This window comes from Chaetodon auriga, chromosome 20, assembly GCF_051107435.1.
Source record: "Chaetodon auriga isolate fChaAug3 chromosome 20, fChaAug3.hap1, whole genome shotgun sequence".
Lineage (NCBI taxonomy): Eukaryota > Metazoa > Chordata > Actinopteri > Chaetodontiformes > Chaetodontidae > Chaetodon > Chaetodon auriga.
This window is the reverse complement of record NC_135093.1, coordinates 21745771-21773068: the sequence shown is the minus strand read 5'-3', so window position 1 is coordinate 21773068 and position 27298 is coordinate 21745771. Positions and strand designations below refer to the sequence as shown.

The window sequence follows — 27298 nt, the reverse complement described above, 5'->3', positions numbered from 1 at the left end:
TTGTTAAGCTTTGTTGTCCTTGTTTTAGCTGTATGTCTATGTGTGCTAAATGCACAATTGGGCCTCATGCTAGAACATTTTCACATTCTTATCGTAAATATCTTTTTCTGTGAGGTTTGCTCATACAAGGATTTGAAGTGAGATACACCAAACTCTTTCATTCACACCCCGAAGAATTACAAAATGTTGATACAGCTGTCTATGACAGATATAAAGAGGGAATAGTTTTACATGAAGTCATATGATAAAGACGTCTGTCTGGAAGTTGTTGAACCACTGACGTGGTGGAAGCTTACCCAGAGAGCTGGGTAAGCTTACAGTGGAGGACTTCCGGTATGATGGTGTTCAATACCGAGCTGAAATCCACAAACAGGATCCTTAGATATGCCTCTGATGAGGTATTGCAGGATGCAGTGCAGTCCCATGTTGACTGCATCATCCACTGGCATCTTTGCTCAGTCGGCAAACTGCAGGGGATCCAGCAGAGAGCTTGTTACTTCCTTCATACAGACCAACACCAGTCTCAAAGGACCCCATGACCACAGACATCAGGACAATAGTCATTCAATCTGAATTGAGAATTGAGATGATCTGGGACCTTGTAGGCAGGTTGGGACTGTGACACATCCTAAGTGATCTGTTAAGTGATCTGTTAAAAATCTGTGTGCAGAAAATGATAATTTGCTGCATTTATAGCCACCCAAAGTGCTTTACAATTTACCTCTCATTCACTCATTTACACAGACAGTCCCACTTTGATGGCAGCTAGCTACCATGCAAGTTACTGGCCTAACCATCAAGAGTAACTTGGGCTCAGTGTCTTGGCCAAGGCCATTTCAATATGTGGATAAGGGGAGCAGGGGATCAAATGACCAACTCTGTCATAAGTGGACAATCTGGTCTGCCTCCTAAACTACAGCTGCGTGTGTCTTTCTGTTTCAACACAGTGATAATCGATTAATTTTTTTTGAATGCTTCATTTGTCAGAGAACGCTACCAGCAACTAAGGAAAGATTTCCAGTTCAACTTGGCCATCTTGGATGAACGAGACAGAGAGCTGGAGAGATATGATGCCATAACTGCTCAAGCTTCAACTGTGAACCAAAACAGGTAGAATTCATCTGACCTTCTTCAATCCAAATTCATGTAAGGTATAGTTCATGTATGACACATAGATTACATTGAAATGAAAAGTAAGGAAATATTTGTAAAATAGCAGTAGAACATAGCAAAACTATGGAGTTACGGATAGTATCTTGTGTGCTCGAGATATATAACATTCAATATTCCTTTTATTTGTCCCGCGATGGTAAATTCCAGATAAGTTGATAACACGATAAGTTTCTGGAGCGCATGTGATCCGTCGTCATGGTGAGCAGAAACTTTTTTTTTTCTGCTTGTTTTCCTTTTTTGTTTTTTCTTTTTTTGTTGTTCCCCATGTCCCTTAGGGGTCCATACAAAACAGAGAAAATTAAAAAAAAAAAATCTATTACATACAAAAATATAAGAAACTAATTTGGAAATGGTGCGTGTATTCACAGAAAGTGCAAACTGTGTTAAGAATTGGTAAAACCTTTAAATATATTTTCTTTAGGACAGAAGTATGCAGACCAGAGACAAAGTAAGACTGAACAAATGAATTTATTTTAACAATAATGAATAGAACAATCTGGCAACAGGTAACAAAGCCAGCCTCCCTTTTATTCTGTGCCCTAATCAGGCTGATGTTTGCCTGGTGTGCTGCTGACAGGGTCGAGCCAGCTGAGTGCAGGGACACACCCAGCTTAGACAAACAGGGAAATACACAGACAGCCAGATAACACTAGGGAAAAGGGGAGATGAAAACACAAGGAACAGACAGGTTTAGCGGATCGTAACAAAACTGTACATCACAAGAAAATTGTAGAGAAATTGTGCATGCATGCACAGTCAGGTCATTAGAATCACTCAGATAAAAGCTATACAGCAAAACAGAAAACTGCTTTACACAGTCACCTAGCCTGCTGATATGTCAATTCAATACCATCATATAAGAGGACAAATCATTGAAATTAGTTATTTTATTTAATCATACATGTATGTGCGGTGAACAACAGCTGAGAGAAAAAGACAGAGCCGTATTCTTAAATGGCATTAGGGCAACAATAGATCATATTTTATTGAAATGCTACTTGCTTGTAGTGCTTTTAGGTCATTGTGTTTGACATTTGAGTAGTGTTCTTGTTGAGTGACATTTTTCTTATTGACATATAGAATGATGAATGAGGTGTATATGGTACATCACTGCATTTTTACAATTACAATTACAGTTAGTCATTTGGCAGACACTTTTATCCAAAGTGACATACATGTGAATTCACACACCGATGGCACAGCATCGGGGGCAGTTTAGGATACTTCAGCATGTGGACTGCTGAGGCCACGGATCAAACCACTGACCTCCTGATTGGTGGACAACCACTCTACCTCCTGAGCCACAGCCGCCACGAAGTTTTAGATGTGCAGTTAACATGTTGTGCTGAGTTGAATGTTTGTGATGAGAACAGTGTCAGAAGTAAAGCATTGTGTTGATAAAATACAGACAGGGTGACTTTGTGGAACCAGACCTCCCCTTGCTAATGCATTATATTAAATCCAGAGTCTAGACACAAGGAGGACAGTCCAGGAGTGTCCCAACACTGCTGTCATTTGCAGGCAGGGTGAGCTGAACCAGCTCCATATGCAGTCATGAAAAATAAAATGAAAAGCAAAAAGAAAACAGAAAGAAAAAAGATTGTCAGCACAGACAACATAAACAACAGTTTCCGATTTTTGTTACTTCCCCAAAGAGAGGAGGACAGTAAAGTAAGAAATCTGTGGCTTCAGGTTTTCTGCAGAGGGTGAAAATGATGAGGCATGAGACATGTTTTGATCTGTCCAATGTGACAACAACAGAAAAAGTGACAGGTGTCAATAATATATTACCTGGAGATTCAGCAAGGTGTATTCATGACCAACGAACATCAGATAGACCAAGGATCAGGATCGCTGGAAATTAACCTAAAGCAGGTGAGAAAACATAATACAGGGATTGGGCAGGCAGGTGAGCAGGTGTGAGACAGAGCAATCTAAGAGACAGGACATTCAATGCTACCACATTGCATAATGCATGTTTCGACAAACACTGGATGGAGAGCCTGTGCTTAAATACTGTTGTAGCAGGTGAGTCTTGAGACTCACTTGGAGATGAGTGTCAGTTGTGATCAGGAGATGAGGAGGCAGGGTGAGTAGGAGGAGCAGACCTGCTGACTACCTCCTGCCGTAAAACACACCCCAACCACACAGACAGGGAGAGACATAAACGACCAACAGGGAAAAGGGAACCAAAACACAAGGGAAAAAAGGGGAAGACAGACTGCTGATTTTAACAGTATAATAAGATGGACAATAGAATCTGCTTGATAATAATAGTAGAAATAACACGAAAAATAAGAATGTTAATAGAAGTATCAATGGTCTTCACACTATTATTATTCCGTTATTACAGTGGCGGTCAGAAATTTGACACGTAGGTAGGTTAGAACTCACAAGAAAGTATTTTGCCTCTTGCCAACACTATCAAGTGGCCTCTGAAGCAAACAAACATTGCAGAGCCTCCCAATTTCTTGACGGACACAGATTCACTACCAATCTTGATAACGTGAAATAAGCCAATTTCAGCCTACTCCCAAACATGTGTCCACGGGTTTAACTTCACTGTAGGTTTTATCTGTGTTGGACACAAGCCAAAGCTACCCTGGAAAAAAACACTCTGCTGTGTGTGTGCTGTGGGGGGTTAAAAAACAACACACCACAGTCTTTCATAAAGAGAATGCATAACATAAGATGAAAGATAACCGAAATTGTTACAGCAGCAGAATAAAAGGGAGAGTAGAATAAAATAAAAACAATAAGTTGAACAAAATAGACAATAAAAAAAAATAATAATATAATAATAAAATGAACCATACATAAAATACAATATACAAATATATACAAAAATTCAGTGTTTTTGGGTTGTTGCACTGTAAATACCTACATATACAGTACTACAAAAGTTTTAGGCAGGTGTGAAAAAATGCTGTAAGCTGAGAATGCTCTCAAAAATGTAAATAATGTTTATTTTTATCAAGTTACAAAATGCAAAGTGAGCGAAAAAAGACAAATCTAAATCAAATCAATGTTTGGTGTTACTACCCTTTGCATACAAACCAGCATCAATTCTTACACTTGCACAAAGTTAGAGATTTTGTAGGATTATAGTCAGGTGTATGATCAACCAGTTATACCAAACAGGTGCTAATGATCATCAATTTCACATGTAGGTTGAAACACAGTCATTAACTGAAACAGAAACAGCTGTGTAAGAGGCCTAAAACTGCATGAGGAACAGCTAAACTCTGCTGCCAAGGTGAGGTTGTGGAAGACAGTATGTCAGAGGTCATACACCATGGCAAGACTGAGCACAGCAACAAGACACAAGGCAGTTATACGTCATCAGCAAGGTCTCTCCCAGACAAAGATTTCAAAGTAGACTGGGGTTTCAAAATGTGCTGTTCAAGCTCTTTTGAAGAAGCACAAAGAAATGGTCAACGCTGAGGATCATAGACGCAGAGGTCGGCCAAGGAAACCCAGTGCAGCAGATGAAAAACACATCAAGACATAGTCAATCCAGCGTGTCCTGGGTCTTCCTTGGGGCCTCCTCCCGGTGGGGCATGCCTGGAACACCTCCCTAGAGAGGCGTCCAGGGGGCATCCGATAGAGATGCCCGAGCCACCTCAGCTGACTCCTCTTGATGTGGAGGAGCAGCGACTCCACTCTGAGCTCCTCCTGGGTGACAGAGCTCCTCACCCTATCTCTAAGGGAGCGCCCTGCCACCCTGCGGAGGAATCTCATTTCAGCCGCTTGTATCCGGGACCTTGTTCTTTCAGTCATGACCCAAAGTTCATGACCATAGGTGAGGGTAGGAACGTAGATTGACCGGTAAATCGAGAGCTTCACCTTTCGGCTCAGCTCCTTCTTCACCACGACAGACCAATACAGCGACCGCATTACTGTTGCTGCTGCACCGATACACCTGTCAATCTCACACTCCATTCTTCCCTCACTCGTGAACAAGATCCCAAGATACTTAAACTCCTCCACTTGAGGCAGGAACTCTCCCCTGACCTGGAAGGAGCAAGCCATCTATTTCCGGTCGAGAACCATGGCCTCAGACTTGGAGGTGCTGACTCTCATCCCAGCTGCTTCACACTCGGCTGCGAACTGCCCCAGAGCATGCTGAAGGTCCTGGCTCGAGGGAGCCAACAAGACAACCTCATCTGCAAAAAGCAGAGACGAAATCTGCCGGCCAAACCCCCTCCGGCCCCTGGCTGCGCCTAGAAACAAAGGGCAGCCCTGGCGGAGTCCAACATGCACTGGGAACAGGTCCGACTTACTGCCGGCAATGCGGACCAAGCTCCTGCTCCGGTTGTACAGGGACTGTACAGCCCTCAGCAGAGGGCCTCCAACCCCATACACCTGGAGCACCTCCCACAGAATGACGCGAGGGACGCGGTCGAATGCCTTCTCCATGTCCACAAAACACATGTGGACTGGTTGGGTAAACTCCCGTGAACCCTCAAGCACCCTGTCGAGGGTATAGAGCTGGTCCAGTGTTCCACGGCCAGGACGAAAACCGCATTGTTCCCTCTGAATCCGAGGTTCGACTATCGGCTGGATTCTCCTCTCCAGTACCCTGGAATAGACTTTCCCAGGGAGGCTGATGAGTGTGATGCCCCGATAGTTGGAGCACACCCTCCAGTCCCCTTTTTTTAAACAGAGGGACCACCACCCCAATCTGTCAGTCCAGAGGCACCGTCCCCGACTGCCACGCAATGTTGCAGAGGCGTGTCAACCAGGACAGCCCTGCAACATCCAGTGACTTGAGGTGCTTTGCCACCAAGGGGCTTCCAAACTACCTCAGTGACTTCAGCCCAGGTGATGGATGAATCAACCTCCGAGTCCCCAGTCTCTGCTTCCTCGACAGAAGACATGACAGTGGGATTGAGGAGATCCTCGAAGTATTCCTTTCACCGCCCAACAATATCCCCAGTCGAGGTCAACAGTTCCCCACCTCCACTATAAACAATGTTGACAGAGAGCTGCTTCCCCTTCCTGAGGCGCCAAACAGTTTGCCAGAATTTCTTCGAGGCCGACCGGTAGTCCTCTTCCATGGCCTCCCCAAACTCCTTCCAGACCCGAGTTTGTGCTTCTACAACCACCCGAGCTGCGGCACGCTTGGCCTGCCGGTACCCGTCAGCTGCCTCAGGAGTCCCATGAGCCAACCAGGTCCAATAGGACTCCTTCTTCAGCTTGACGGCATCCCTTACTTCCGGTGTCCACCACCGGGTTCGGGGATTGCCACCACGACAGGCACCGGCGACTTTATGGTCACAGCTACGGACGGCTGCATCAACAATGGAAGTGGAGAACATGGTCCATTCGGACTCGATGTCTCCAACCTCCCTCAGAATGTGGTCAATGCTCTCCCGGAGGTGGGAGTTGAAGACCTCCCTGACAGCAGGTTCCGCCAGACATTCCCAACAGACCCTCACAGTACGTTTAGGCCTGCCAAGTCTGTCCCGCTTCCTCCCCTTCAAGCGGATCCAACTCACCACCAGGTGGTGATCAGTTGACAGCTCAGCCCCTCTCTTCACCCGAGTGTCCAAAACATACCGCCGAAGGTCAGATGATACGACTACAAAGTCGATCATTGACCTCCGGCCTAGGGTGTCCTGGTGCCACATGCACTGATGGACATCCTTATGCTTGAACATGGTGTTCGTTATGGACAAACTGTGACTAGCACAGAAATCCAATAACAGAACACCGCTCGGGTTCAGATCGGAGAGGCCGTTCCTCCCAGTCACACCCCTCCGGGTATCACTGTCACTACCTACGTGAGCATTGAAGTCCCCCAGCAGAACAATGGAGTCCCGGGTTGGAGCACTTTCCAGTACCCCTCCCAGGGACTCCTAGAAGGCCGGGTACTCTACACTGCTGTTCGGCCCGTAGGCCGAAACAACAGTGAGATACCTATCACCGACCCGAAGGCACAGGGAAGCGACCCTCTCACTCAGCGGGGAGAACTCCAACACATGACGGCTGAGCTGGGGGGCTATAAGCAAGCCCACACCAGCTCGCCGCCTTTCACTGCGGGCAACTCCAGAGTAGAAGAGAGTCCAGCCTCTCTCAAGGAGTTGGGTTGCAGAGCCCAGACTGCGCGTGGAGGTGAGCCCAACTATCTCTAGTCGGTACCGCTCAACCTCCCGCACTAGCTCTTTCCCCCCCAGCGAGGTGACATTCCATGTCCCCATAGCCAGAGTTGTCGTCTAGCGTTTGGGTCGTCGGGGCCCCCGCCCACGATTGCCACCCATAGCAGAAAGCACCGGCCCCTTCTGATCCTTCCTATGGGTGGTGGGCCTACGGGAAGGCGGGCCCATGTTGTTCCTTCGGGCTGTGCCCGGCCAGGTCCCGTGGGCAAAGACCTGGCCACCAGGCACTCACCTGCGAGCCCAAACCCCAGGCCTGGCCCCGGTGACGCCAATCCGGGCGACGTAAGCTTCCTTGCTGTGTTTTCCTTCATAGGGGCTTTGGACCACTCTTAGTCTGACCCGTCACCTAGAACCTGTTTGCCCTGGGAGACCCTGCCAGGGGCATTAAGCCCTGGACAACATAGCCTCATTTTTTTCGGCCAGGGTTAAAAAAAAGATGTTGTTCACTGTTGTAAATCTTGTTATGTCTGTCAGGTAGCTGGGAAGCCTAACCAGGTTATTCCTCCTGCTCTGCTTTATCCTACTCCGGTTGCGTATGAACCTTTTGAACGTGTCCTGGTAGACTGTGTGGGTTCGCTTCCGAGAACAAAGTCTGGCAATAAGTTCCTTTTGACTGTAATGTGTACGTCCACCCCATTTCCATAAGTGGTTCCCCCTGCGAAAAATTACAACTCCTGTGGTGGTGAAAGCTTTGACTAAGTTTTTTTCATTGTTTGGTCTGCCAAAGGTAGTACAGATGGACCAGGGGTCAAACTTCATGTCTCGTGTGTTTGCCCAGGTGTTGAAGAACCTGAACATTAAGCATTGTCACTCCAGTGCATATCACCCTGAAAGTCAGGATGCACTGGAGCGCTTCCACCAAATGTTAAAAATTATGTTGCGCACATACTGTCTGGAGTTGGAGAAGGACTAGGATGATGGGGTGCACTTACAAATGTTTGCCATTCGGGAGGTCATTCAAGAGTCTTTGTGCTTCAGTCCGTCGGAGCTGGTTTTTGCTCATGCTGTCTGTGGTCCATTGAAAGAGCTGAATGAGCAGTGGTTGTGTGAACGGACAGAAAAAAATCTGTTGGATTACATGTGTGACTTCAGATTTAAACTACGCAGGGCTTGTGAGATAGCCAGGGGTAACCTGACGACAGCCCAAGCTCGGATGAAATCATTGTTTGTTGTCCATGCTAAAAGCAGAGTGTTCAACCCGGTGATAAGGTGTTGGTGTTGTTGCCAATTCCTGGGTGTAGTTTGCAGGCACGTTATAGTGGGCCTTACTTGATCAAGGAGAAGGTGGGTGACAGAGAATTCCTGGTAGCCACTCCGGATCACCGTTGTAGGACGTGTCTCTGTCATGTTAACATGTTGAAGTCCTACTGTGAAAGGGACCAGTCGTACCAGGTTAAAGAGCTCAGGTCTGAGACAGGTGAAACAACTCTGTGTCACTGTCCGGTGCTGAAGTCGCTGCGCCACGTGTCAGTCTGGTGACAGACAGGGTCCCGGGGGCGCTGTCCAGTTCTGAAACAGATGACAGTCCGCTGTCTGTGGCCCTCACTCATGGGAAGCTGTCAAAATCTGTTATTTTGGAGAATCTTGCAACTCATTTGGCCCATCTTCCTGAGCCGCAGCGCAGAGTCTAACAGAGTCTTGTTTTCTGATGTTCCTTCTCAGATTAATGTGTTGATGCACAATGTTGGTGACTCACTGCCGATTAAGCAGCGTCCTCATCGTGTCAATCCTGACAAACGTTGTTGTCTAAGAAACCAGGTAGACTACATGATGTAACATGGTACAGCTGAGCCCAGTTCCAGTGCATGGTGTTCCCCATGTTTGCTGGCGGATAAAGCTAATGGTGAAGATCGCTTTTGTACCAATTTTAGAAAAGTTAATGGTGTGACAAAGCCTGATTGGTACCCTCTTCTGCGGATGGAGGATTGTGTGGACCATGTAGGGGGTGCCAGGTTTGTTACAAAGTCAGACTTGTTAAAGGGGTACTGGCAGGTCCCGTTGACTGAGCGAGCGAAGGAGATTTCAGCGTTTGTTACGCCAGATGACTTCTTGCAGTATAATGTCATGGCTTTTGGAATGCGTAATGCACCAGCCACATTCCAGCAGTTGATGAATGTAGCAGCACATATGCCTTAACAGTTTTCTCCAGCTCCTCCAGGCTGCGGCCCGTCTCCTCTGCCACGCGTTTGTCAAGCAGGTTGTCTTCAGCTCCAGAGTCCAACAGCGCTAGTAGAGAACAAACTTCCCCTCCCACACAGAATGAAGCACGAATTTGGAGTTTATGTTTGATGGGGGAATAAAATTTATTAGAGACTGGGCTCATCAGTACCCCTATGTCTACTGGCGAACCTTTTCTTTTGGTCGAATTGGACAATGAGACTGAATGTGTCCCAGCCACAATACACACACTCACCCGTCCAGATCCTGCGGAGGTGTTCAGTGGAGGACACACAAGCTCTTCCCAGTTGCATCGACTCTTCTTCTGCAGGCCAGTTGGGATGTGCCGGTGGTATGTCAGCTCCGACAGCAGGTGCAGGAGGAGGAGGTCGAAAGAAGCGAGGAGGGAACCAGGTAGATTTGCGGGCAGCTTTCTCCAGTCATCTCTCCCGCAGGCGATTGTGGAGTAGCACTGCAAGATCAACTAGAGCTGTCAGGGTGGTGGGTTCATCCTGAGTCGCTAGTTCATCCTGGAGTTGTTCGATTAGTCCCCTAAGGAAAGCCCCCCTCAACACTGTGTTGTTCCAGCCAGCCTCCACAGCCAAAGCAAGGAATTCAACCACATAGTCCGCTGCAGGTTGATTTCCCAGTGATGGTCTCAGAATACGACTGGAGGCATTTCCAGAGTAGTTGGGGTGATCGAAGACTACTCTCGTATTTTTCTCAAACTCAACGAATGACAGGCTACTTAAGTTAATGTTGGTGTCCAGTGCCTCAGCCTGTCAGAGCCTTGCCTTGCAATAAACCCAACATGTAATGTACTTTGGCCTGGTCCAAAAGAAGATTCAGGGTTAGTACTAGGGGTCAGAAAACTGAGAGACAGTGGACGCAGGTGGTAGTTGTCGGTGGTGGTGAAGAGAACCAGACATCTGAGTCATGTGGCGTGAAAGCTCGGTGACTCAAGCTGCTGTGTGCTTTCTTGATTCACACAACGCCTGGAGCAATTGCTCGTGCTGTCCTGGCAAACGCCTTGACTAGAGACAGTTCTTTTAGTATGATCTGCTGAGTCCATATTGACAGACTGTTCTGTTCCAATTTAGACAGACAGGAGAACAGACAGCCAATTAACACTAGGGAAAAGGGGAAGTTAAAACATTAGAAACAGCTTGTATCTAGCAAAGTTATTCCTTGCTTAATTCAGTCATTACACGCATTGTTTGTTAGGCAATGTATCAGTGGTGACTGATAAGATCAGCAGCATAAATGTGGATCACATTAAAAAGAAAGTATAGGTGCCGTTCATACTATTTACATATTGTTCTATTGAAGAGCTGACATGAAACCATAAGAGACTGACTCTAATGACCAGTTATCTACAAAGAATGAGTCACCACCTCTACAAAAACTGGGATTTTTAATTGTCATGAAATGAGAAGTTATCACAGAAGTGTTAGACTAGAAGTGTTAGATTAGTTCGATTCCCGTCTGGGGCACTGTGGGCGCTGGGGGGGTGTGTCCTCCACCATGCCTTCGGTGCGTACTGCCCTTTGTCTCAAGGCCTTTCTGTGTGGAGTTTGCATGTTCTCCCCGTGTTCACCTGGGGTATCCACCACAAAAAACCCCACTAAAAACATGCAAGAAGATCACCACCTGACCAAATGGTGACAATAAGGAACTTGGTCCCCAGGCACCGCTGTCAGCTGGCAGCCCACCGCTCCTGGTCTGCCACAGAGGAAGGACGCACCAGGATGGGTCAAACACGGAGGAATAATTTCACCAAAAAGCATGACATGCATGTTGTGTGTGTTGTTGTGTTCACCGATGCATGGCATGTTGTGTAGTGATTAATAAAGTATGGATCTTAAATCTTAAATCTACATTACTTTTAGCTTGGTGTATCTAATAAACTTGTAACTGTATATATGCCTATAGTCTTCATAGAAATGGGCCAAATTTATATATTTCAAGAGTAGTAGAGTGCAAATATATCCCACCAACAATAGCCCAAATAGCTCTCTTCCACTCTTCCAGATATAGTCTATTACCTGCTGCCATTTCCTTTCATCTGTTCACCTGCTCAGCCAGTACTTTTACAGCTCCTCTAGGATGGCACGTCCATACGTGTGGTCGCAAGAAGGTTTTCCGTGTCTCCCAGCACAGTCTCAAGCGAGCATGGAGGAGATACCAGGAGACCGACCGTTAAACAAGGAGAGCTGGCTAGGCCCGTAGAAGGGCATCAACCCAGCAGCAGGACCGGTATCTGCGCCTTTGTGTGTGAGGAGGAACAGGAGGAGCACTGCCAGAGCCCTACAAAATGACCTCCGGCAGGCTACTGGTGTGCATGTCTCTGACCAAACTGTCAGAAACAGACTCCATGAGGGTGGCATGAGGGCCCGACGTCCCCTAGTTGGACTTGTGCTCACAGCCTTGCACCATGCAGTTCTATTGGCATTCACCAGAGAATACCAGAAGGTCCACCACTGGCGCCCTGCTCTCTTCACAGAGGAGAGCAGGTTCACACTGAGCACATGAGACAGGCATCAAAGAATCTGGAGACACTGTGGTAAAAGTTATGCTGCCTGTAGCATCATTCAACATGACCAGTTTGGCGGTGGGTTAGTGATGGTCTGGGGAGGCATATCCTTGGATGGTTGTACAGACCTCCATGTCATAGCCACTGGTACCCTGACTGCTGTTAGGTACAGGGATGAAATCCTCAGAGCGATTGTCAGACCTTATGGAGGTGCAGTGGGCCCAGGGTTCCTCCTGGTGCAGGACAATGCCTGGCCTCATGTGGCGGAGTGTGTTGGCAGTTCCTAGATGAGGAAGGCATTAATGCAATTGACAGGCCTTCATGTTTCACTGTGATTTTCGGTTTTGAATCCTGCCCTCTATAGGTTGATGATTTTGGTTTCCATTGACCACTGTTACATCATTTTGTTGTCAACAAATTATACAATGTACATTGGTAGAGATTTTCAACTTGAATAATTTGCTCATGATCCAATGTGTGATATAAGCGTTCCCTTATTTTTTTTGAGCAGTGGATCTATATATATCTATATCTATATGTGTGTGTGTGTGTGTGTGTGTGTGTATGTATGTATGTATGTATGTATGTATGTATGTATGTATGTATATACATACATACATACATGCATTACATAATAATTTTTGTGGTAGATGTATTTTAACAGAAAGAGACAGAATATCAACAAAAAATCCAGAAAAAAGATACACAGAGGTCAGACATTTCTTGTATTTGGTCACCAGGTTTGCACACATCTCAGGAGGGATTTTGGTCCACTCCTCTTTACAGATCCTCTCCAAATTCTTAAGGTTCCGAGGCTGTCGCTTGGCAACTCGAGGTTTCAGCTCCCTCCACAGATTTTCTATGGGATTAAGGTCTGGAGACTGACTAGGCCACTCCATGACCTTCATGTTCTTCTTATTTAGCCACTCCTTTGTTGCCTTGGCCATATGTTTTGGGTCATTGTCATGCTGGAAGACCCATCCACAACCCATCTTCAGTCTTCTTGGTGAGGGAAGGAGGTTCTCCTCCAAGATTCTACAGTACATGGCCCCGTTCATTGGCTCCTCAATGCGGTGAAGTCTTCCTGTACCCTTAGCAGAGAAACAGCCCCAAAGCATGATGTTACTCCCTCCATGCTTGACAATGGGAATGGTGTTCTTGGGGTCATCGTCAGCATTTCTCTACCTCCGAATACAACGAGTCGAGTTGATGCCAAAGAGCTCAATTTTTGTCTCATCTGACCACAGCATATTCTCCCAAGCCTTATCTGAATCATTCAAGTGTTCATTTGCAAACTTCAGACGGGCCTGTACGGGCCCTCTTGAGCAGTGAGACCTTGTGGCCACTGCAGGATCTCAATCCATTTCGGTGAAGTGTGTTACCAATGGTTTTCTTGGTGACTGTGGTCCCAGCTGCCTTGAGATCATTTACAAGCCTCCCTCCCGTGTAGTTCTAGGCTGATCCATCACCTTTCTCATGATCATCCTTACCCCACAAGGTGAGATGGAGCTGCAGAGCAAGGGCGATTGATGGTTATTTTGTATTATTTCCATTTTCGATTAATCGCACAAATCGCACAGATGAAGACCTTTATGGCTTTTCCCCTGGGATATGTGGTTGAGTGTGGTCACTCAAAGCACTGGGCTGACCTTCAACCCTAAATTATAGCAAATCTTAACAGTGGCAGACCCACAAAATGCATAATGGATCGTTTCTGTGTTTCTGTGCTTTTTTATTAGGTAGATAGCTTGTCACCAGACCCATCCACAGTTGCCTAGTGGTAGTCATGCATATAGGGAACAGCCAAAATGTTGCCATGGATTAACCCCTGATTCCTGATGATGATGAACAAACCCCATGTCCACAATGTCTGAACCCTTTTAATTGGAGGAAGAAGTTTAGGTGTTGGGCTAACTTACAGGTGTAAGGTTGGTCTGTAACAATTACTACATGAAACCATTTTATTTAGGGTCATTGGAACTTGTCCTCCGAAATCGTTAGGCTGAGCCGATGGCCAGTCGGAAATGTCTTCAAAATTATTATTACGTTACTAGAATTTTTAACACAAATTCAAAACAAATCATGCAGCTTAACCTGGCGAGCAAAAATTAAACTTTCATGAAGATTTAAAAAAACTAGAAAAATACATTTTCTGAATAAAGAAGTAAGGCGGACGAATGAAGACGAATTAAGACAAAGACAAAAAGAAGACAGAAGACTAACAACAGACGAAAACTACTGAACTAAAACTTAACACAAAACTACAACTAAAACTGAGTGTCCGCTACATGCTGCAGCTGATATACTTGTTCCAGGGCGTGTCTAATCAATAGGCCGTCAAGCATGTGGGATGGTTTGCGGGTGCGCGATGTGATTTCACCTCATAGAGCGAGAATTAACCAATGATTCATACGAGGGGCTCATCTGCTTCTCACTATGTTCAATCGAATATATTTTAAATGATCAATTTTCAATGGCATTTCAACATTGTTCACAGCATGCGTCAGACACCTTGGATGAATAATGACAACATTCAACAATAAACATGATAACATTTCCTAATACTAATCCTAATAAACATGATGACTAACGGTATGACTACTTTAATATGACAAAGGAATAAAGAAGGGCAGACTATATTTGCCGAAATGATTATCACTATTATGGTTACTATTAATAACTGTCTCACGTGGTGCATATTCAACTTAACCGCTATGAACCCCTAGATGGCAGTATGGTTCCATGGTAGAAACTCAGAGAAACTTTTTGGGATAGTTAAAATCACAGTTTTATCATCCTGTAAGTTAGAAACACCAGAAAAGCATTGTTATTATACAGATCATGGGCTTAGTACTGTAAGTGCACCAAAATTTAACTCAAACATATAGATTTCGCTATCCTGGTGTGATAAGAACAAGGCACACAGACATGCAGCACAATTTGCTTCAGGAATGTCTAATTTACAACCCATCAGCATTATCTGGTTTGTAGATTCCTCTGAGACATGGCATTTGTCCATCCAGGCAGTTTTATTGTCCTTAACTCCCATGGGCTATCAAGAAAGAGTTAGCACCTCCATGAGAACGTCCTGAGCAGATGTAACCTTTGAAGTGGAGGTGTCATCAATGACTCTTGTTACCCTGAAAGAATGTGAAAAGTTGTTCTACGACCAGACATCTTGTCTCTCCCTGAGTTCACACCTTCCTGTGAACCTTCCAAATGGTCAATAACACTTAAAAGTCTGATTGTTTTATAACTCCATTTCTCCTGAGGAATGCAAAGAGGGGGAAAGAGGGTCAGTTACAGGCCAGTTCTGCTACATTTAGAAGTAGTTGGACTCAAGATGGACTGGAGACAAAGAGACAAAGAGTAAAACAAGAAAACAAATTTATTAATGAAATGAATAACAAAAAGCGCACTCATAAGGAGTGGAACAATAAACTAAGGACGCACTCAAAGGAGTGGAATGAACAAACTGAAGGCACACTCGAAGGAGAGGAACAAACAATTTAGCCACGTGGGAGGCTGAAGCTGAGCAAGGTTGGACGTGGTTGGTAAGCACTGCAAAAAACAGAAGCACACGTGAAAAAAGAAACAAAAGAAAAGACCACCATACGGGGTGCAAAAAGGCTGAGACAGCAACTGGCAAAGATAAGTACTCACTAGGCACGGGCTCTGGAAACTCACAGGAGAGATCAGGATAATCCGGCAACAAACCAAACTCAGTGTCTTCCTTATATACCAAGACTCTTATTAGGCTCATGCGCTCCAGGTGTGCTGCTGGAAAGGCGGAGCCAGCTAGTTGCAGGGAAACACCCAGCGGAGACAGACAGGGGAACAGACAGACAGACACATAACACTAGGGAAAAGGGAAAACAGAGAACACTAGGGACAGACAGGTTAGCGAATCCTAACAGAAATTGGCAGTCTGTTAAATGGCTGTAATTATTGCATGGCTCACTTTTGCATCAGAGAGTACGCATGAATTTAAGATGATAGTTTGCCCTTAAAGTCCATATTCATTATTGAATTTCAGATTCTGTACTTGAGTAGAGAGTCAATAAAACAGCACAAATCATGACAGTGTCCAAATACGTATGGACCTAACTATAGGCATTTACTGTTGTGATGTTTTGAGCAGTGATCATCCCATGAAGATTATTGAGCACTCATGGCCAGGTGTCGAGATTTCCTTTTCTGCCCACTGTTGCAATGGAAGAATGTAATGGCTATTTTGAACACAACATCTCCGTATTCAGCCTGGATTTCAAGTAGAAACTGTTGAAACTGGCGGTGGCACAGGGCTTTGAAGCGAAAACAATTAATAGCCTTTATCACCGGTTTCATCACATGATCATATTTCAGATGTTTGGCACAGAGAACTTGTTGGTGAATAATACAGTGGAGTTTTATAGCTTTGCCTCCTTCGCTGACTTTGTTACAGACGAGGGTTGATAATCCACTTCGCTCGCCAGCCATGGCAGGTGCGCCATCCGTAGTAATCCCCATGACTTTATTCCATGGTAGTTTCATGTCATTTACGGCGGAACAAACAGAAACAAATAAATCGGTTCCTCTTGTTTGACCCTTAAGGCTCTGGAGGTCAAGTAGCTCTTCACTGACGTTCATTTCATTGTCCACTTCTCTCAAAAAAATCAGTAACTGAGCGGTGTCAGATGCATCCGTGCTTTCGTCGCAGGCTAACGAAAGAAAGTCAAACTCTGTTCCTTTTGCCTCTAATTGTCTCTTAATATCAGATGAAACGTCTTCAATTCTCCGTACCACCGTGCTATGAGCCAGGCAAACATTAGCAAACTCTTGCTTCTTCTCAGGACAAATGTTCTCCACCATTTTCATCACGCAGTCTTTAATAAATTCACCCTCAGTAAAAGGTTTGCAGTGCTTGGCAATCAGCGTTGCCACCTCATAGCTTGCCTTTGTGGCATTTTCATTTGATTTGCGGGCTCTTGTAAAAAATTGCTGGTGTGCTGTTAAAACAGCTTCCAGTTGCCTCAATTTTTCGCCACGTTCGTTTCCGGTTAGATTGTTGTAGCTAGCGTGTTTCGTCTGGTAGTGCCTCTTGATGTTGAATTCCTTGAAAACAGCCACAGTCTCCTGGCATATTAGGCAGACACAGTTGTTTCGTATTTTGGGGAAAAAAATACTACAATTTCCACTTGTCTTGAAAGCGGCGGCCCTCGCTGTCGACTTTCCGTTTTTTTTATTACAGTCCCCATTTTTGAAATGGGCTAAACGGATGTCCTTTGACCCTTTGACAAGGGTCAAAGTTTCCCACGGCGAGAGTGTCGCCGCAGGTGTACTGCCATCTTCTGGTGAAATATAAAATAGTTTTTTGTACATCATGACAGAGGCTGCAGGCTGGTGTAAATTTGAACACGGGCCGCATTTGGCCCGCGGGCCGGACTTTGGACATGCCTGTCTTAATCAGTGGTATGATACTGTCTGTGACAGCATCTCTTGCTTTCTCTGTTTGTTTGTGTGTGTGTAGTTGTGTCGATGGTAGCTCCATGGCTGGTGACATTCAAAAGCAAATGGACCATGAGAAGATGAAATGGGATTTGCAGCACAGGATACATGAGCTGGACGGAGAGCTGAACCTACAGAGACAGGTGAGCATACACACAAACACTTACAAGTTTGCACACATGCTTTTACCCCTCTAAAGGTCTTGAACTCTTTTTGTCTGATGTCTTTATACAGTATTTGTGAGCCATGTTGTTCATGGTTTTGAACAATAGCTTCCCCCAAAATAAAGAATATATTAATATGACACACTGTCATTTTTGGCAATTGATAAATGTGCACAGGTATGTTAACTGGTTCATCATTCATTCACCAACCCCACCTCTTTAAACCTGATAACTACATTTTAGATAACATGTATGTACATCTTTACAAAAAAAGAGCATTTTACAGCTTTATCTTTGTTCAATTCTAGTGTGTTTTTAGGATAATATCAGTTTCTACTGAAGATCAAAATATGGAGTAACAGATTTCTTTCCCTAAGATATGTGAGGAGGTAAATTGTTTGGTTTTTTTTTAAGCCTGGCAGTGTCTGCAGATCTTCCTGTTTAGTGATAATAACTTGACTGTGACTGTGTTGTGTTAGTGGGTGACTTCAACATTCATGTTGATAATCTCAAAGATGGATGTGCTAAAGAACTTTTAAACATCCTGGATCAATTTGGCCTATCTCAGCACGTAACACATTCAACACATAACAAAGGGCATATCTTAGATTTGGTTATTTCCAAAGGGCTTAATATCTCTGAGGTTGTGGTGACGGATGTTGCTCTTTCCGATCATTACTGTGTGTCATTTAAAATGGCCACACCTGCTATTCTTAACAAAGGTGGAACTGAGGTAATCAAAAAGCGTTATATTAATGATAACACCTGTGCAGTCTTCACTCAGTCTTTTACACTATCACCAATACTGCCCTCAGCTTCAACTGATGACAATAGTTTCAGTTCCAAAGTTATGACTATTATTGACTCCATCGCCCCAGTTAAGACAAAAGTTTTATCAGGAAGGAAAAAGACACCTTGGAGAAACACCACACTGGTCAAAGTCCAGAAAAGAGTCTGCAGACAGGCAGAGCGCAGGTGGCGAAAAACCAAACTCCAGGTTCATTATGAGATTTACAAAAACAGTCTCCACACATATAACCATGAACTAAAGAAGGCAAGGCAAGCATTCTTCTCAGAGATTATCAACAGAAACTGTAATAATGCCCGCACTTTGTTTTCTGTTGTGGATAGACTGACAAACCCAACAGCATCAGTCCCTCCTGAGCTGCTATCCAACAAGTCATGCAATGAATTTGCAGCCTTTTTTACAGATAAAATTTCAAGGATAAGACAAACAGTGTGCAGCTCCAGCTCAGGCAACATGATAAGTCCATCTGTGCCTTCTTGTTCTCCAGTTAATCTAGCACATTTTAACCATCTAGATCAGGGGTATTCAACTAAAATTCAAAGAGGTCCGGTTAGAGAAAATTTCCTAAAGCAAAGGTCCGGAACATCATAATGTCATAACGTTATGATTTGTGTGATATATATACTGAAGTAGCCTAGTAGTTGTATCAACATCTGCATGTAATCAACATCTGTTCAAATAAAGAAAGTACAATTCAAAAACATTTCGACAGTATTTATTGTCACTTAACATTAAACCAGGCAGATTTGAATTTAAAAATGAAATAGAGAAAATAAAATGTTTTTTGAAAAATTGTGCATTATAAAAGAAAGTGTTTAATTTTAGAAAAAGTAAAAGTGAAGCAACAGCTTGAATATTCCTTTTTCTTTGTTAACTTTCACATCTTAACAGTCTCAACTAATTTGAAAATAACAGCTGAACAGTTATACAGTTTCTCTTTCTTTCCCTCTTTTCCCACTCTCCACACTTTTTGTTGTTCAGTGAGAGAACTGAGCTCGAGCTTGTCCTGCCAGGATTTTAAACCTGGGCTGGAATGGTGTCAAGGCCATCCTCATACACACGTGCAGGTGCTCATTGCCCTGTATCGCTTCTTTCTTTTTCTAGCTTTCTAACTTTCTAATTTTCTATCGTTTCTCCGTTCGCTTCTCGCTCCTCATCTGACTGCAGTCAGAGTTGCTATGTTTATCGTCCGCAATGCAGAGATGCGACTGGCTGGGTAGCATCACGTGGGATGGCTTAACTCGCATGCAATTGGTTTGTGCGTTTCCTGAGCCGCTAAACCGGTGCCGTAAAGACTAGAAAAGTTGCGCCGGTTAAAATATAAGTGTCCCGTCAAAATTTGAAGTCCCTTAATAATTTACTGGTTATAGGTCCGGGTCCGTATAGGACGGTGTCTGGGTCCGGACTCGGACCGCGGTCCGCCTGTTAGTGACCCCTGATCTAGATCATACAAGGCTGACAGAAACTGTATCACAGTTAAAATCCACAACATGCTGCCTTGATACTCTGCCAACAAACTTTTTTAAAAATGTCTTCAATTGCATAGCTCCAGATGTGTTGCAGATAATAAATAATTCTCATCAGTCTGGTCACTTTCCCCAGGCCTTGAAAACTGCAGTAATAAAACCTCTCCTAAAAAAAGACTAATCTGGATGCTTCAGCGATAAGTAACTACAGGCCAATATCAAATCTTCCCTTTTTAGGAAAAATTATTGAAAGGGTTGTTTTTCAACAAATGCATGCTTTCATGATGCAGAACAATCTTTTTAATGCATTTCAGTCTGGATTTCGTCCACACCACAGCACTGAGACTGTACTTATCAAAGTTTTAAATAACATACTTCTGAATAATGATGCTTCCAAAACCTCAGTCTTAGTATTATTAGATCTCAGTGCTGCCTTTGATACAGTTGATCATGACATACTTCTTGACAGACTGGAAAAGTGGGTGGGACTTACTGGCACTGTACTACACTGGTTCAAATCTTATTTACAAGACAGAGACTACTTTGTGTCAATTGGTGAGCATGTGTCTGAACGAAAAAAGATGATGTGTGGGGTGCCACAAGGGTCCATTCTCGGACCACTTCTTTTCAATATCTACATGTTGCCCCTAGCTCCGATTATGGAGCATCATAATATTTCTTATCATACTTACGCAGATGATACACAACTTTATATTTCTGTGTCATCACATGATTACAGTCCCTTACTTTCACTGAGTGAGTGTATTCATCAAATCAATGAGTGGATGTGCCAGAATTTTCTTCAGCTTAATGCAGATAAGACAGAAGTGATTGTATTTGGCCCCAAAAATGAAAGGTCAAAGATCAGTTCTCACCTTAATGCCATGTCACTGACAACAACAGATAAAGCCAGAAATCTTGGTGTAATTATTGATTCTGACCTGAATTTTAACAACCATTTAAAGCTCATTACCAAATCAGCCTACTACCACCTGAAAAATATAACCAGAATTAAGGGATGTCTGTCCAAGAAGACATGGAAAAACTGGTTCATGCATTTATTTTCAGTAGGTTGGACTATTGCAATGGAGTCTTTACTGGCCTAAACAAAAAATCAATTAGGCAACTACAGCTGATTCAAAATGCTGCTGCACGAGTCCTTACAAACACCAGAAAAATGGACCATATCACACCAGTCCTCAGATACCAGTCCTACATTGGCTTCCTGCGTGTCAAAGAATTGACTTCAAAATCTTACTGTTGGTCTACAAAGCATTAAATGGTCTAGGACCGAATTATATTTTAGATTTGTTAACTCCATATGAGGGCGGCACGGTGGCGCAGCAGGTAGTGCGCGTGCCTCACAGCAAGACGGTTGCTGGTTCGAACCCTGGGTCGGGCAGGGCCTTTCTGTGTGAAGTTTGCATGTTCTTCCCGTGAATGCGTGGGTTCTCTCCGGGCACTCCGGCTTCCTCCCACAGACCAAAAACATGCTCGTTAGGTTAATTGGTCTCCAAATTGTCCATAGGTGTGAGTGTGTGAGTTGTGTGTCTGTACACTCTTAGAACAGATGTGTTAAAAACAGCACATAATGTGTTAAAATTTAACACATGTGCTGCATCAGCTCAGGGACAACACATGTTGTGTCAAATTTGACAAAACTAATGTGTCCATTCTTTTAACACATCTATTGTGTTAAATGGGTCTACACAAATTGTGTTATTTTGACACAAAAAATGTGTTTAAATGGATTAATGATGTGTAAAAAAAAATTTTAAAAATCTACTTTGGTCACCAGCTAGTCACATTTCTCATCTGTTGCTTGTTATTGGACAGGCAATGGTTAATCAGATTTTTGATGAAAACAGAGTTCTTGATTTTTATCTTCTTGTCAGTCTTATTTTATTTATTACATAGACATTTGTGACAGACATTAAATTCATTTACTTTCAAAAAACAACAATGAAATAAAGGAGCCAAAACAGTGCCGGCATCAACATTCAGCAAATTGTGTGGTTGCATCCACAAACATATTTACAGACATCCCAGCTATACAAATCTGTACCTTGGGTTCAAATATAGCTCTCTGTTGCCATAGCTTGTCATAATATCTAATGGCCGAAAATCAGAGGTTTCAGCCAATGTAATCAGTTCATACTCTTTTGTTTTCTCTACTGCATAGGCATAAAAATGGTCATCAAAGTACTTGACTTTAAGGATCTTCACAAACATGAAAATTGACTCATTTACTGCCTGTGGCAAGATATGGATGACTTCACCAAACAAAGGCTCTTCTCTATGGTCTGCTTTCAGTGGCAGTATTGAACCAGTTCTATAAGTCTGGCCATACACATCAACACTGTGAGACACAAATACAGTTGTAGTCAAAGAAAGGTCAGTTTCAAGGGTTAACCTCAAGTTGGCCAACAAGACATCTGCTTTCTTAAGGGACCCAATAGTAACGAGACAGGCATTGGACACATCAGTTTTCTTAGACATACTGTCAATATGCTTATAGTGATACATTTGTTGAACCTGATGCTTAAAAGCTAATGTCTTTGACACATTTTTGAAGTTACAAACTGCATGTGCTAGTCTTTTAAGTGGATTGTGCTTAGCTTCAAATCGCATGCACCAGAGCTTTGACAGAGGACCAAACAAAACCATCATCCTCGGATAATGTATATATATATCTGTGTTTTACTTGTCCGAGTCATGACATGATTTTACAAGTAATGCCATAGTCAATATTTTTCACATGTCAGAGTGTCTGTCAATGAGCTGTCAATTGGTGAGTTCACTTACAAATCCTTCCCCTGTTCCTGCGACTTTGACACTCAAGGATGGGAAGGTGGTGATTATGTGTTTTGCCAAAGCAAGCTTCTCTGCACCAATAGGGTAACTGAAAAAATAACAAAAACGCAGCCACTTTCTCATTGCTTCAGTGCACTTAAAAAAATAGGTTATATATTTAATATATTTCAATTTTAAAGTGTGATAAGGTTACTTACAAACCACACCTCTCCACCAGATCTCCGACACAGGTCTTCACTAGGAGCTTCCTTGAAGGCACAGATAGGACACCCGTCTTTTCGTACTCACTAAGAATTTGTGGGGCCTTCTTCTGAAGCAGTGACAGTAGTTTGTCAGTGTTGGTTGGATCATGCTCTTCCGTGAAAGTGTTAGGCTGTGCAGAGGACAAATAGACACTTCATCTCACCAGTTCATCCAGACAGGGACAAGTCCAATTCAAGGACTCTCAAGTACTATTCAAACACTCATTTCTATTTTCATGGATGGAATTATTTTCTATATAACTATCTGCTGAAAGAGAATCGTGCTGGAAACTAAAGCAATACACACTATACCTGAATTTGATTTGTCTCCTCATGACCCTGGGACCCTCTGGCTGATTCCAGGAAGACCTGGAATCTATCAAAGTCCTTTATGTTCACACTGGTGTCGACATCAATATATTCCATGAAATCTGTGTTATATGTCAAAAATCGATCAAGCACACAGCCAGTTTGCTGCGCTAGGCTTTGATCTATTAGATCTCTGGCACTCTTAACATTGAGAATTTTTTTGCAAATCTCTTTGTTATCTTTAAAAGTAACCACAAAGACTTTGGTTGTCAGGTCTTCCTGTGTGTGCTGAAAAGAAAAAGAGGAATACATAGGTTAATAAGACGGTTAATAATGTCTGGTAAAAAACGGTCTTTGACTTGAAAATCTACCTAAGTCCTATATTTTGAAACCTCACTGGTCAAAAGGTCTGGTGGAAATAATTCCCTTTAACCCTTTGCAATGTTTCCCATACATAGACCGATGGGTGGCGCAGCGCCACAGAATCAACTCCTAGCACCACAAATTAATTCCGCTTTTTTTTCCCGACGTGATTTTGAATTACGTTGCGTTCAAATATTTACATGGCATTTTTTCCCGTCATTCACGCATCAAGCGTGAGACACAAGCATTTGACTGTCGTCACACGCCACACCGCCGATTTCTCACGTTGAAAACAGTTTATCCGCTGCTGCTGTGAGGCTCTCTAAAAGCGCCTTGATTATGGCAGGAATAAAAAACAGCAGTTGAACTATATGAAGGCTTGTCGACCGACAAACGCCCCCGCACCCGCACCCCCACTCCCCCTCCCAACTCCGCAGTGAAACCGGCGGTGTTGGGTGGCATTGACTTCAAACTTAGTTCGCTGTTAAAGTAAACTAGATGTGGGTTTCCACGGACTTTATGGAAACGGGTGAATGTTTTGCTTTACTGTCCTAAACTGCGTGGAACATGGTCTAATTTTGGTAACAAGCACGGTAGAACTTGAGCTAATGTTGGCAGCTAAGCTAGCTTACTGCTCGGCAGCCCTGCTCAACAAAACAGGAGGCCTATCTGGATATGGTTTAGCTGGTGGTTTATACACATGCCGAATTTAACAGAATAATAAACTGTTCGCTGAGACATATTAAAATAAACTGGTAATGGATAACTTACCGAACACTCCGACAGCAGCCCAGGCGAAGCAGCCTCCATCTTCCTCTCCTTTCTCTGTCCCAGAGGCGGGAGCGACCCCTTGCCGCCTCTTAAGGTAACACACCCATTGTGTTAAATTGATTGCCGCCACTCAAAGTAACACACACATGTGTCAAACTGTCCAACACATTAAATGTGTTAAGCTTTCTGTGCATTTTTATACACATCTTGTTTTGAAATCCACACAAAATGTGTTACACATGTAACAACACATTTTTTGTGTCATTTTTTAACACATCTCTTCTAAGAGTGTATATGTAGCCCTGCGATCGGCTGGCGACCGGTTCAGGGTGTACCCCGCCTCTCGCCCATTGCTAGCTGGGATAGGCTCCAGCCCCCCGCAACCCCGAAATGGGATGCGCGGGTAAAAGAAGATGAATGAATGAATGAACTCCATATGAAGTATCCAGACCTCTCAGGTCATCAGGGACAGGTCTATTGTGTGTTCCCAGAATGAGAACCAAACAGGTGCTCCTCACCTGTGGAACATTCTCCCTGCACACCTGAGGTCTGCACCAACTGTCAGCTCATTTAAATCAGGGTTGAAAACATTATTATTTGCTACAGCTTTTACTTAAAGTAATTATATTTGCTCAATGACTTGAATCATTCTTAATGCTAAATTATTGTCTTTTACTGGCTTCTGTTATTAATTTTCCTTTAACTGTATTTTATTTTTATTTGTTTATTCTCTTCTAATCTCTTTCTTTCTTTCTTTGAAATGTATGATTTTAATGTACTTTTATGCCTCTGTAAAGCACTTTGAATTGCCTGGTGTATGAATTGTGCTATACAAATAAATTTGCCTTGCCTTGCCTTGCCTAATAACTGATCATGACCCACAAGAGCAGTTCTGCCATTTTTTCGGATCCTCTTCTCTAACCTGTTTACAGAGATTGCAGTCAGCAAATCAAAGTAAAGCTTCATGACAACAAATGCCAATTTACAACTCATACAAGACAAAATCCTCCATAGAACTCATCTGACTGGACACAAAATACAAAAAATGGGCTTATCATCTGGAAACTGTTCAAACTGCTCACTAACTCTCATGTCACACAAACACAGACACGCACACATAAAACCACAAATGTTGTTGTTGTTTGTTGTTCACAACTGGTTTGTCTGTCCTGTATTGTCACTCTAATGTCATAGTCCACAATTTAAAAAAAAATCAAAGTAAAGCTGTAAAATTTGGAGACAGTTTTGGGGAGCAGAGGTCAATCCCCAGAGGTCAATCCCCAGTTTTCCATATCCACAAGGATTTGATTCTGCAACTATAGTTGCATTCACGTTACTGCACATAAAATGAATGTTTATTTCTTTCTTTATTCACATATCTTCCTTTTTTAGTCAGGTAGATGGCTACAAAAAACTTGGCTAAATGGTAAAACATGTAATAAGATTCAATTCAATTCAGTTTTATTTGTACAGCACCAAATCACAACAGAAGTTGTCTCAGGACACTTTCCATATAGAGCTGGTACAGACCAAGCTCTTTAATCTGTAGAGACCCAAAAATTCCCTCATGAGCAAGCACTTGACGACAGTGGCAAGGAAAAACTTCCTTTTAACAGGCAGAACTAGGCTCTGGGTGAGTGGCCATCTGCCTCAACTGGTTGGGTGAGACAGAGAGAGAAAGAGCGAGAGACAGACAGAAATGCAATCACAGTGGATGTAATAGTAATAGTAGAAGTTGCAGTGGATGTCAGGCAGGGCCATGGAAGGAGACGTAGCTGTAATCCACAATCCAGATTCAGCCACTGTCCATGGGAAACTGCGAGACGACAAAGCACAGAGACTCCAGGGAAGAAGCTAAGTTAGTAACACACCGTGGTAGGACATGAAAGCATGCAGATGGAGAGGGAGAGAAGAACAGAGGAGCTCGGTGTATCTTTGGAGGTCCCCTGACAGTCTAATCCTGTAGCAGCATGACTAGGGGCTGGTCCAGGGCAAGCCTGAGCCAGCCCTAACTATGAGATTTTTCAAAAAGGTAAGTTTTAAGCCTGTGTAGGCTTGTAGAGAAATGTAGAGACAGTGTCTGCCTCCCGGACAAAGTCTGGAAGATGGTTCCACAGGAGAGGAGCTTGATCGGTAAATGCTCCCCTTCTGCTCATTCCTACGATAAAAAGCCAAAGGCGACTCAGTGTGTAAATGTGAAAGGGGTTTTAGAGATGCAGCCAATTAAACTATGTTTTGTATTTGAACCCATTGAACCCACCACTTTTATCCATCATCCTTCAGCCCAAAAGCAATGTTTCATTATAGTTTCCAATATTTCAGATTTTTTTATTGAAAATTTGAATATGGTATCTACTGTTTAATCAAATCAGTTGTAACTACAATGTTCATTTGCTAAACAAAGTGTATGTAGGAGCTGCTCCTGCAAGCAGTTTTTCAAATATTTTAGCGCCACCTACAGATGACAGTAAATCAAGTGCTACAGACTTGTTCTCGATCTGTGCACCTTTGCGATATTTTGTTACCATGGACATTAAAGAGATATGGCAGTTAATTAATAGTATGGTGGTGTTTTAGTAATGACCACAAAGTAAGGCTATTAGTGCCATGCTTCAATATGTTTGGCACATGCTCATCAAGAACTTGTTTATCAAATATTATTTTATTTTGTTTGTTTGTTTGTAAAATTACATTAGATGAAATATATAAAAAGGAAGAAAAAAATGTGTTTTTTCAGTTATGAACTGTCCATAAAGTGGAATACTTACGTAAACAGTAGTGATCTCTGATCTGACAAACTCTGTCGGTTTCTTCATCATATGAAATCAGAATCAGAGTCAGAGTTCCTTT

The 27298-nt window shown here is 43.3% G+C and overlaps 1 protein-coding gene across 1 annotated transcript in view; it reads left to right on the top strand.

The window, feature by feature from the left end:
* Nucleotides 1–27298, top strand: part of ccdc57 (coiled-coil domain containing 57) — a 58147-nt gene that overhangs the window by 3887 nt on the left and 26962 nt on the right. Inside the window, 2 exon segments of the mRNA XM_076759783.1 lie at nucleotides 988–1110; nucleotides 17534–17654. Of these exon segments, the coding sequence (XP_076615898.1) occupies nucleotides 988–1110; nucleotides 17534–17654 (244 nt within the window).